Source organism: Atractosteus spatula, chromosome 1, assembly GCF_055471065.1.
Source record: "Atractosteus spatula isolate fAtrSpa1 chromosome 1, fAtrSpa1.hap1, whole genome shotgun sequence".
Taxonomy (NCBI): domain Eukaryota; kingdom Metazoa; phylum Chordata; class Actinopteri; order Semionotiformes; family Lepisosteidae; genus Atractosteus; species Atractosteus spatula.
In genome coordinates, this window is record NC_142706.1 from 72152902 (window position 1) to 72164765 (window position 11864).

Consider the following 11864-nt stretch of genomic DNA (forward strand, 5'->3'; position numbering starts at 1 on the left):
CATTACTTAATAATACATAATAAGTCAACTTGGGAAGACGACAGGAGTACAGAAACGGTAGCACAGATATAAGGAAAGGGTTAACACATGGTTTATTAGCTCTGCGTAGCTCAATTTGGGAAAGTGTATGTGTCACACTTCAGTATTTTTATCTACCTGAAGAATGGACTAGGCCAAGTCACAATACTGTAACACAGTTTATTATTTTAAGAGTTGTGCCGACTTTGTAGCTGGGATTCTTCATATTTTGCTGACTAATTTTTTACAGGACGTGGTTATAACGTCTTTCAGTATTTTATATTCCCAAGTGCAGTATAATAATTAAATGCATCGCCTTTGAACCTGTTTTGTTATAAGTACAGATCACGAAACCAGCAGATCAGTGTTTTATTATTACTGTTAGTTCAATCCTGTAAATGCTGCGGCCCATTACCTCACATTACAATGTTCCTGAAATCTCTGCATTACTGCGACAGATGAAGAACTGCCAGTGGCGTTTGACTGCCCTCTTGAGTGCGTTTCCTTTATAGAACTGCAGACAGGAAATTATCATTTCAAAAATCATTTTTGCGCAGTTTTCGGGTAATTAATCCTTTGTGCAGCATTTTAAAAGAATCGAAGTTTTGCCGGACATTGTAATAAAAATATTTCATACAGACTGGTTAAATCTTCAGACATACTCAATACGCCCTTCTACCTCAGTCTTTAGATATTTCAAATAGCAGACGCTATGACTATTTTGTTATTATTAATTAATTCAATAGTTCAATAGTAATTATTAAATTTACTCTTTTAGGTAATATACTTATTTATAAAAATATATCTATTTTAGCTTTGTACCGCGTTAATGTTTGGATTCAAGCTCAGTTTTGCTTCTGCCGGGCAAGTTTACATGTCATTATTTTTTTTCATATATAGTTACTTCATTGTTTTCCCCTTAAGGCACGCGCTCAGAAAACTGATTTGGCAGACACTGGGAGTACATTTGACTTTTTGTACTCCTAACTACAAGATCCCAGACTGGGTTTCCTCTCCTTCGCCTGTATATCGTGAATTTTGAGGGTCGCGCAATCCGATCAGCCTCACGTCACGGACACACACGAAGCGGAGAATCTCTGCCCGAGTTTCTTATCTGCCCCTCTGTGCAGCTCGTCCTTCAGACGAGACGTCAAACCGAGATCCAGACTACACTAGTCATTAATGATCCCGTGGCACTCTCCGCAAGAGTAGGGATGTTAACGATAGCATCCTTGTGTCCTGTCGTGGCCTCCTTAAAAATTCCCATTACTTCGATGAGCGAATCAAGCTCTGTCTTCTCCATATGGCCTGTTATTAAGTGAGGTTTTCGGGCGGCATGATGGAGCAGTGGCACTGTGGCCGAGGATCTGTGCCTGTGGTTGGAAAGTTGCTGGTTCAAGTCCTGCAGCTGGCGGAAGAATCCTACTCCGTTGGGCCCTTTAGCAAGGCCTTTATGTCACGCCCTCTGCAGCCAGAGGGCGCTCCTTCTCTATCCTGTCCCTAGTTTCCTGCCTGCTGTCCTTCTGGTCCCTCTCTTTCCCTTGGGCTATATATTTCCGGGTCTTGCACTCTGCCCTCGCTCAGCGTTGATGTTTGGATGTCTTGAGACCTGCCTAGCACCAGGTCGCCTCACGTCCGCTACCTGAGGGCATAGGTTTCTATACGGCACTCCTGAACTCTTTGCACGAACGAGCCCGGGCCTTTTTCCTGCTCCGCCGCTACGCATATGGGTCTTTTTCCGCTCTCCTGCTCTCCACGGTTAGTCCCTTTGGACGTCCGTGACACTTTAACCCCAGCTGCTCCAGGGGTGCTGTATAAATGGCTGACCCTGTCCTCTGTCCCCAAATGTCTTGCTGTGTGCCTCTGTGTCTCATCTAGAGCAAGCTGGGGTTTGTGAAAAGACAAATTCCTAATAAAAGAAATTGTATATGGCCAATAACGTGTTCTTATCTTATTAACTGGACGCTGTTCAGAAAACTTGAATAATGTAAAAAGTGAGGGCATTAGTTTAAAGTTCTGGTGTGTTTTTAAGATTCAGTGCCCAACACTGAGGTGTCACTTTTCCCATGGAAAAAAAAACTGCAACCAAAGCAAAGAACTGTTACAACTGGCAGAACACCACTACCGCTTGCTATAGGATTTACAGAAAATAAGGGTAAAAGTCAGTAGTTTCCACAGCTAGTTTATGAACAACGACAGTGTTTAAGAAATTGCTGGGTTATTCTTGCTTTCGTGCTGCACAGAGAAGACCCCTACTGATGAAAATGTAATGTTTGGAACATTAAATAGATCTTTCCTGAATTCTACACATCCGTGATGCTGAACTTGACAAGACTACTTCCATCTATCCATTTTCTAATCACTTAATCCAATTCAGCACCATGGGGGAGCCAGATCCTATCCTGGCGAGTTACAGGGACAAAGTGGGGTACACCCTGGATAGGACACCAGTCCAGCTCAGGGCACGTACACACTCACACCAGGGCCAATTTTCCCAGAAGCCAAAGAGCCTACCAGCTTGTCCCTGGACTGTGGGAGGAAACCGGAGCACCTGGAGGAAACCCACTGGAACACAAGGAGAACATACAAACTCCACACAGACAGCACCCCAGGGCCCCAGCACTGTGAGACAGCAACGCTAACCACTGTGCCACCCTCAAAGGATTTTATCAGTGGTTATGTCTTCTGCATAATGTAATAGGTGGATTCAGTTATCAAAAATGATCAGTTGTAACAAAATACAGTGACACGTTTGCATTTTAATACAAGGGAAGTAACGGATACAGTAATGAAAACTTTAGTGCCTTAAACTTTGCAAAGTGTAGAAAAAGAGGCATTAACAAAAAATAATGGAAAAACTGACATTTCTTCAACATTTTACATTTCCTACTTTACAAACTAGCTAAAACTTGCATACCTCTTGCAGGGTCTGACAGTCTGAACACAATTGATAAGTTTAGATTAAATGTTATCCCCGTTATTAGTATCCAGCATATTCTGCTGAATTTTTAACATATCAAACCAAATCTTGATTAATTTTATGTTGCCAAATATAACATAATGCTTAGGAAAATCAGACCCTGTTAACTAATGATGAAGAACCAACCGTAGGTCAATAATGAAGGTTCAGGTCAACACAGGTGTCAAATCACAATGTAGACGTGAAAAAGCAAAACAGCACAAGTCCCAGGATTACACAAGACAGAAGAGTTTTTCTACGACGATGAAGAGTTTTGTTACAGTATATGTCTTTTATCCGTTACATTCGTGAAACAGTAGTCTGTATAACAAAAATTGAGAACCCTTTACAATTGTGAAAGATTTTTGCAATATATTATTTTAAAGTTGAATATTTCAGTATGGAAATATTCTGGTGCTAAGAAACCCAACTGGTGAACACTTTCAAGCAATCTCCATTTTCTCTTCCAGGCTGCTCTGGGAGAAAAGACGGTACTGTACTATGTTTTTTACTACCTAGTTTTTAAATTTGCTTACAAATAGACTTTACAAAATCACCACCCCAAAACAATATTCCACCAATTCTTTTAACAAAAACAAAACATTGTTTTGTAGAACAGAGCTGTACACTATACAGTACAACTGCTCCTGCTGTGCTGGTAACTGCTTGCAGTGCTCCAAACAATTAACTGAAGTATAACACAAAAATGGTAAACCCTTTCTCTTACTTCAAAATCCTTAACTTGTTTTTTTTTGTTACAGTATGAATCTGATTTTTTTCAAGCGTCATAATACAGCTTGTAATATCGTTTATAGGGGGTTTTCTGGAGGACTGCTGTTGTAAAAAAACATCAGAATGGAGATCTTCTTGTTGCTGGCTCAGCTCAGGGTATTGGTAGGCAAGCAGTCGCAAAGGGCTCTTTTTTCTGCCCTCAGGAGCAGGGCTTCTGTCTGCAAAAAAAATGGAAAAATAACAGAGCATAATCCTCAAATATACTGACAAAGTCAATCCAGCAAATGTCTTTAGAATGAGCAATGCAACAAAAATCAGAAGACACAATCCAAAATCACATAAAAGCTCATTTCACGTCTGAACTGGAGAAAATTCTTTACCCAAAGAGTTGCAGGAGTATGGAACAAGCTACTGTACCCAGACATGTTGGTGAAGCTGATACCCTGGCTTCTTTCCAAGGAACGGCTGGATGAGATATTTAGATCAATTAGCTACTAATAAACAAGCTAAATGAACCTCATCTTACTTGTAACCTTTCTTATGTTCTAGATCTGAATTATAGGGCAGTTAACAGGAGATCTCTTACACAAAGTGAAGGTTCAGTGAACATTTTTAGCCAGTGAAATGATAGGTTTTCTTTTTAGGCAACTGTAGTTAACCTACACAATCAAACAATCCTTTTCCCCCTAGCCTTTGTTTTGCTAATTTATATCCTTTTGTCATGTTCTTAACAGCACACTTACCATCCCTTTGGCGATGAGTCCAAAGATAAATCTATTTGTGCCGTGTATTCATAATAAGCAATTATGTTTATTATGTCCCAGCCTCTCTCAAATTGTCCTGGTGAAATGGACTCATGTTATCGCCTGACCTATCTGAGGACTGCTCTGCTCCACTGTGGGGTTTAATGACTAGCAGATGAGTCTCAATTATGCATCATTGTGAAAGCATTAATCTATTTCCTTGCACTATTTTATCAATGTAAACTTTGATAAAACAGCAATACAGATGGTTCTGTTTTTGAAAACATTCCCATTAAAGATGAGTAAGTGTTTTTTGTGGCAGTATTTAATTAAATGGTTAAGAAATAAAGCCAAGCATTGATATACTAGTATGGCTTTCTCATAAAAACACATTATTTTGTTAAAGCTGTTCAGCTCTGATTTTAATGTTATGATCTGAAACATTGTTTAGATCAGAGGGTGATACTTTTATACCCAATGAACTGGAGAACAGAATTACACATTTTTATTTTATTTGGAACTGCGCTATCTCTGCATAATTTCAAACTCAATGGATCCCCAAGGCTTTTTTTAGTTATTAAAAAGACATTTGGTTTCCTGAAAATTTCATTTTGTACAGCAAACTGCGGGGCAGGACAAGAGAACTATTGTTTCTAAAGGACTGACAGTACTGTAAGAAAGATTTGACAATAAATCATGGTGCAACATCTGAGATGCTCTTTTTTGGCTGTAAATCGTTCTTCTGGGGCTTGAAAAGCAGGCAAAATACTGCCACAGTCCAGCATTTGCAGTGAGCAGATGAATGATGATGAATAATTCAATTTATGAGGTCACAGGCTCTGCAAATCAGCTAGATTTTTCCAGTGCAAAACATGGCATGCAGACTGCAATCACTCAACCCAACTTCCCACCAATGCAACATGTCAACCACACATAAACCTATAACATAAAGCCCCTTTTCCCTCTTGTCATGTATTTAAATATGCTGTGCTGAAAAAGCCTGTTGGAAAGATAAACGTGTTTTCTTAGAGAAGTGACATACAGTAACTCAAGGCCCGGAGATGTGAGCTTAGTCATTAACAGAGGGTAACGGCAATGTTGTGTGTAAACAGATGCCTGGATCTTTACGTCTGTTTATGTCACACGTCTGTAATTGTGTCTAACATTTTTCACATCTGAGATGGTGGCCAGGCAATCATGCATTTCTTTAAACAAGTAGTCCTTAATCTGTACTTACAGTATTTCTACTCGGGGCTCGAAAGCATTGCTTTTTTACACACAATGTGACCTCAGAGCATTCATTGCAAATGATCTCTTCCTCTTTGTTAAGTTAGGACACACTGGAAATGAATTTTAAAATTCAAGGGAAGACTGCGCCACAGATGAAATACTTGTTAGTTATTCTCTCTGTCAGTTTACTGATTGTAGAAATTAGGAGAAATGCCCAAAACATACTGTACTTAACAGGTGCTCTTATGTACTGTAGGTATAACATAGGAAACATAACATCTCACCCTAAGGTGGTCAAAAAACAGAAAAAAAAATCATAAGTCACATTCTCTGAAAACTGTGTCTAGAACAAGTAGTTTTAATGCTGCAAAAGACAGGACTCACTGTATTTATCAAGAGCATCCTAATTACCGAGCAAAAACAACAACAAAACAAACACATATCCCAGGCACATTTACCCTGGAATGACAGCACAGTGGAGCAGTGCTTAGTATTGCTGACTCACAGTGCTGGGGCCCTGGGTTCAATTCCTGGGGAGTGTGGAGTTTGTATGCTCTCCCCATGTTCACATGGGTTTCCTCCCACCGTTGGAAAAACATGCCCCGGTGTAAGTGCCTGCCCTGTGATGGACTGGCGTCCTGTCCAGAGTGTGGACTTGTGCCCTGCCTTGTGCCCATTGCTTGCCAGGATAGGCTCTGGCGCCCCTGTGACCCTGAATCAGATGAAGCGGTCAGAAAGCAGACGGTTGGTATTTACCCTGGAGTCCAGGTTGAAGGCTGTCTTCTTTAGGTCCTGCAGCGCCCTCTGCATGAACTCAAAGGCATGGCAATCAACACAGGGGCGACCTGCCAAGAAGGAAGCAGGGATCTCAGATTGCAACAGTTACAACCCATGCTCTTCACCCAGGAGAGACTATCTGAAGGAACCAGGCAGTAACGCATCGGGAAAGCAGAAGGTGGGTAAGGTGTAAGCTGTCATCAAAACATCTGGCTTCACCGTCACTCCTTCTCCTCGTTTCAGAGCACTGTGCGGTCTGAACGGCACAGCTCCTAAACATAATCCCCCAAGTCGATTCTGCTTTCAAGCCAAGCCTGTCTCTTGGTCAGGCTGGTCTATAATAATACCTCTAACTGAAACATCAGTGCTATTTGGTTCCATTGTCAGTACTAGAACTTATGAAAGGTTACAGGAGGCCATTTGGCCTGTTTGGTAGATAGTAACCAATTAATTGGAGGATCCCATTCAACCATCTCGTGAAAGATGTCAGGGTATCAGCTTTGAGGCCGTGCAGGAGGTAGAGGGTTACACTGAACTACGCAGTACAAAGGATTGACCTGCCAGGAAAAGGAGCTCTGTGAGACCAAGACAGACAGTAGAAGTAGATGCACCTGGGTGCACAACCCTGGCCAGAGAAGGTCAGAGGTCAGGGCTGAGAAGCAGGAAGATCACCAGACCTGTGCTCGGTATCCTTCACCCATCTTAAGAAATCCTGCTGTAAGCCGGAGTTCGGGTAAACAAGAAATCTATATGAGGCGCAGAAAAACAGCTTTGCAAACCTGTCAGGCTCAGGGGTTGTTTCCTGAGGTAGCAAATGAAGTTTGGGGGTGAAAGCCAGTGAGGTCGCCCCTACAACAGATGCAATAAATATGAAAAAGTTGAAGACTAACAGTGTTCTTGTGTCCGGAGAGCTATCTACCCCCCTACAGGCTTCTGGCTTCAACAACATGGTTGGGCAACTTGTTCCATACTCCCACCACCCTTTGTGTAAATAAGTGCCTCCTGGTGTCAATCTTGCTTTTATACTTTACTGCAACACTTGTTCAGATATAGAACAACAATCCCCTATTTAGATGGATCAAAAAAGGAAAAGAGAAGAAGTGAAAAAGTTGAGGGAGTAAATAGACAACAACGATATGAATTTCTTTTTATACAAACTCTAATTGTCTGCAGCATATTTCTTTTTCTTACATCCCTGTGGCCGAGAGAGAGACTCTACGTATCTTTCCAATTATAACCAATTGTTCTGCAAATATATGTAGCTGATTTCTAATTCTAGACAGCCATGGGAAAGCAGCTATTCAGATATTGGGCGGTTGGGGTTTGGATCCGTGAGGCAGGTTTCTGAAGCTGGATGAGAGGCGTTATCACCAATCTTTTCTGGTGGTTTCTTTAGTCTGGGTGTATACGGGTCTGCAATGGATGGCAGTAGTGTCTGGCCTGCAGCCCTCTGTAATCTGAAGCAAGGTATGGGGCAACAGAACTTTCTTTAGCTAAACTGTGGTAAGACTGAGGCTACACTCACTGCCTCCCAGCAACAGCCACACAAAACTGGTGATGTCAGTGTCACCGTCGATGGCGTCAGAATTAAAAATCCTCGCCCGCAGATATAAACCTTGGCGTTGTTTTGGACTCTGTGTTCCCGTTGGAAGCTCACATTGGACGTGTCACACGGGGACATTTTTTCCCCTCTACGTAAACATTGCAAAACTGAGGTCCTTGCTCTTGCCGATGCTAAAAGAAAATGGACATCTACCTTCATTTCATCAAGATCACACTAATGTAACACCTCACTGACTAGGGTATCAACATATCACCCTGCAGCTCACAGTTGACAACCCACTAATGTTCAGCAGGTACAAGCCTGGTCAGTACCTGGATGGGAGTCCTCCTGGGAAACACTAAGGTTGCTGCTGGAAGAGGTGTTAGTGGGGCCAGCAGGGGGCGTTCACCCTGCAGTCTGTGTGGCTCCAAATGCCCCAGTATAGTGATGGGGACACTATACTGTAAAATAGGTGTGTCCTTCGGCTGGGACCTAAAAGCGTCGTCTCTCTGTGGTCATTAAAAATTCCAGGGCGTTTCTCAGAAAGACTTGGGGTGTAACTCTGGTGTCCTGGTCAAATTTCCAGCTGTCCTTTACCAAGCATGGCCTAATAACCCCCATCTATGAATTGTCTTCATTACTCTGCTCTCCTCCCCACTGATTGCTGATGTGTGGTTAGTGTTCTGGCTCCTGTCGCATCATCCAGGTGGGGCTGCACACTGGTGGTGGTGGAGGGGATCCCCATTACCTGTAAAGCGCTTTGAGTGGAGTGTCCAGAAAAGTGCTATATAGGTGTAAGCAATTATTATTATTATAACTTTGTCCTCATTAATATTTGTTGGCTAGTTGTGCGGCCGGCACATCCCGCGGCCGGCAGAGGAATCCTACTCCGTTGGGCCCCTGAGCAAGGCCCTTAACCCCAACTGCTCCAGGGGCGCCGTACAATGGCAGACCCTGCGCTCTGACCCCAAGCTTCTCTCCCTGTCTGTGTGTCTGTGTCTCCATGGAGAAAAAGCTGGGGTATGCGAAAAGATGAATTCCTAATGCAAGAAATTGTATAGGGCTAATAAAGAAACATTATTATTATTATTATTACATCTGCAGTGGAGTTTAAGGTTCTGCTCACATATAAAGGTGATGAATAGTTTAGCTCCAGGGCACCTCAGGTTTATTTAGGTTACTACAGGAGTTTGGTCGAACTCTTAATCTGCTACCTGCTGATTCAGGCTTCCTTACTGTGCTGAAGACCAGGCTGCGCACGGTGGGAGACAGATCTTTCTCACCTGCTGCTCCATGACTGTGGAGCTCCCTGCTCACATGGCTATTGTAACACTCAGCCAAAGAGCTACTAACTTTTTGCTACAGGTGATGATGATATAATTTAGTTTCTTTGTAGGTTTATTTGCCTGCTGTGTGATTTTTCTTCCTTCTGTTTTATGTATACTACTGTAAAGAGATTTGTTGTTTTTTTTACATGTGCCTATAAATATGTTTATTATTAGTTATGAATACATTATAATACTCAATACCAACGACAATTATATATTTTGGGATATACTCTGCATATACAGCTTTTTTTTTCTTTTCTACCAGTATATGCCAATTAGAACTGCTCTATGGACGAATATTAAACTGGCAAAACAGTTTCGTAAAATGTAAGCCGTGGTGCAGTGGCACAGCACCTGCAGCTAGAAGGTTGCCAGTTCACATCCAGCGGAGCAGTGGCACTGTGGCTAAGGATCTGTGCCTGTGGTTGGAAAGTTGCTGGTTCAAGTCCTGCAGCTGGCAGAGGAATCCTACTCCGTTGGGCCCCTGAGCAAGGCCCTTCACCCCAACTGCTCCAGGGGTGCTGTATAAATGGCTGACCCTGCACTCTGACCCTCAGTTTTTCTCCTTGTCTGTGTGTCTCATGGAGAGCAAGCTGGGGTATGCGAAAAGACAAATTCCTAATACAAGAAATTGTAATAAGGCCAATAAAGTGGTCTATTAACACGGGCACTGACGGTGTCTCAGAAAGACGTGGACCTGCAACGCTAACCGGCGGGGCAGGTCGTTCTGCTCTCGTTCCCATCAAGACAAACCGGCTCACGGACGAGGGCACGGAGGGTCGCTGCCTAGAAAAGGCCCGCTGGGGCACGGAGAGAGGAGGCCGTTGTCAGCCGTGTGGCCGCGCTGGGTACTCACTCTCGGCTGGGATGACGGTGCCAGCGTCCTGGTCAGCGCCTGCGGGCTCCCCCCCGACCAGCGCCGAGAGCAGCAGCAGCAGGGCGAGAGCGCAGCCCGCCCGGAGCGCGCAGGGAGACATCATGCCGCAGTCCGCCAGCTCACTGCAAGACAGGGCAGCGGGGGACGGACAGTGGAGACGACGAGACCGCAACCGTAACATAAATAAATACAAAAAAAATCTAAATTTCTAATATTGCTAACAATGCAAACCATTAAGATCTCTATCATTGTACAATAAAAAAAAACAAACACCCGAAATCTGGCAGCACGAATGCGATTCATCCCGAAATTAAATGGATAATTACATTTTCACTGTCATGAGAGTGGGTTGCCATGAATAAAATATCACAGGATCATATTGCTAAACACTGAAATGGATAACATAACCTGCGACGCGAAATTATCTTGACTTTGTTTAAAAGACCGATGCCTAACTCGGTACTTAAATCCTGTTTCGATTTTCGCCATGCATTTAAAAATATTGAATATGATTAAAATAGGTTTAGTTACCAGCCGTCTTTCATAAAGAACGGAACGCCAAGCGGTGGCCGCCTGCCTCTGGCCAGTGTCTGTAGTACTTTTGTGACTGGCGTGACTCTGATCAAATCAGCTCCGATGCGATCGTCACTAAATGATGGGCGTGGAGTAGTTTGTCCTTCGCCGCGTACCGTACACAGAGATAACCTGCCACATGACCGCCATGTTTAAATACGGAAGGGTGGTCGAGTCTATTTTTCTCCGTTATGTTAAGGATACTCACCGTGCATAAGCGACTTTCTAATAATTTATTAATATATTCTACATATGTACTGAGGACTGACACAAAGAAATCTGAAAGAACATCTGTTTCATTCCTTAACAACATGTACGTAGGCACGATAGCGTCTATGTGTGTCTAAATTTACTTAAATCCTGCTGGACCATTCCTGTGCTGGGGAAATAACATCTCCCCCTCCTCAGAAAGAAATAAAAAGCTAACCACATTTAACAAAAAAGGTGTTAAAGCACATCTTGCTGTTTCCTCGTACCTTCCAGAGACATGCTGTTAATTTAACATGTGTCTCTAAATTGTCCCCATGTGTTTATGTGTCTGCAAAAGACATTACACCCTTTGCCAGAGATGAGAAGTTTTCTGAAAACGGGTAGATATATCAGTAATAATACTTTGCTCCGAGGTTTATTTGGGCACAAAACATAAGAATCCAGTTGATGTAAACGTTTTGTAAATGTCTTGTTTTCTTGGTATTAGATATGTTCTCCATGGCCTGCTGCCTGAATTCCTTTTTGGGCTTGTTCAGCTTGTCCTGGGTCTGTCCTTAGGGTGAGGCCACTAAGGACATCCAGGTTGCTGCCGCTGTCAGTGGTGCTGGTGGACCAGTAGGTGGCGCTCCTCCATCTGGACCAGAATTTCCACCCCAATACCCCCCAGCAAGGTGGCCTGCAGGAATAAGATCACTTTATTGGCCATATACCATTTATCAACCAAAGACAATTTGTCTTTTTCACGTACCCCAGCTTGCTCTCCATGAGACACACAGACAGGGAGAGAGAAGCTTGGGGTCAGAGCGCAGGGACAGCCATTTATACGGCACCCCTGGAGAAGCTGGGGTGAAGGGCCTTGAGTAGGATTTCTCTG

The 11864-nt window shown here is 43.1% G+C and overlaps 1 protein-coding gene across 1 annotated transcript; it reads right to left on the reverse strand.

Moving 5' to 3' along the window:
* Window positions 1-2757: 2757 nt before the first annotated feature.
* Window positions 2758-10822, reverse strand: nicol1 (NELL2 interacting cell ontogeny regulator 1). The gene is made up of 4 exons (XM_088918406.1): window positions 10739-10822; window positions 10187-10329; window positions 6439-6527; window positions 2758-3927 (listed from the first exon to the last, which is right to left on the reverse strand). The coding sequence occupies exons 1-4, from the start codon at window positions 10750-10752 to the stop codon at window positions 3856-3858; spliced, it is 318 nt and encodes a 105-aa protein (XP_088774532.1). The 5' UTR covers window positions 10753-10822; the 3' UTR covers window positions 2758-3855.
* Between the last annotated feature and the right edge of the window lie 1042 nt (window positions 10823-11864).

What these genes read in the sequence shown, in the direction of transcription:
- nicol1 (XM_088918406.1), bottom strand. An exon ending in CACCGTCATCCCAGCCGAGA is followed by an intron (nt 6,528 to 10,186) that starts GTGAGTACCCAG and finishes CCTTCTTGGCAG; the next exon opens with GTCGCCCCTGTGTTGATTGC. An exon ending in CCTTCAACCTGGACTCCAGG is followed by an intron (nt 3,928 to 6,438) that starts GTAAATACCAAC and finishes TTTTTTTTGCAG; the next exon opens with ACAGAAGCCCTGCTCCTGAG.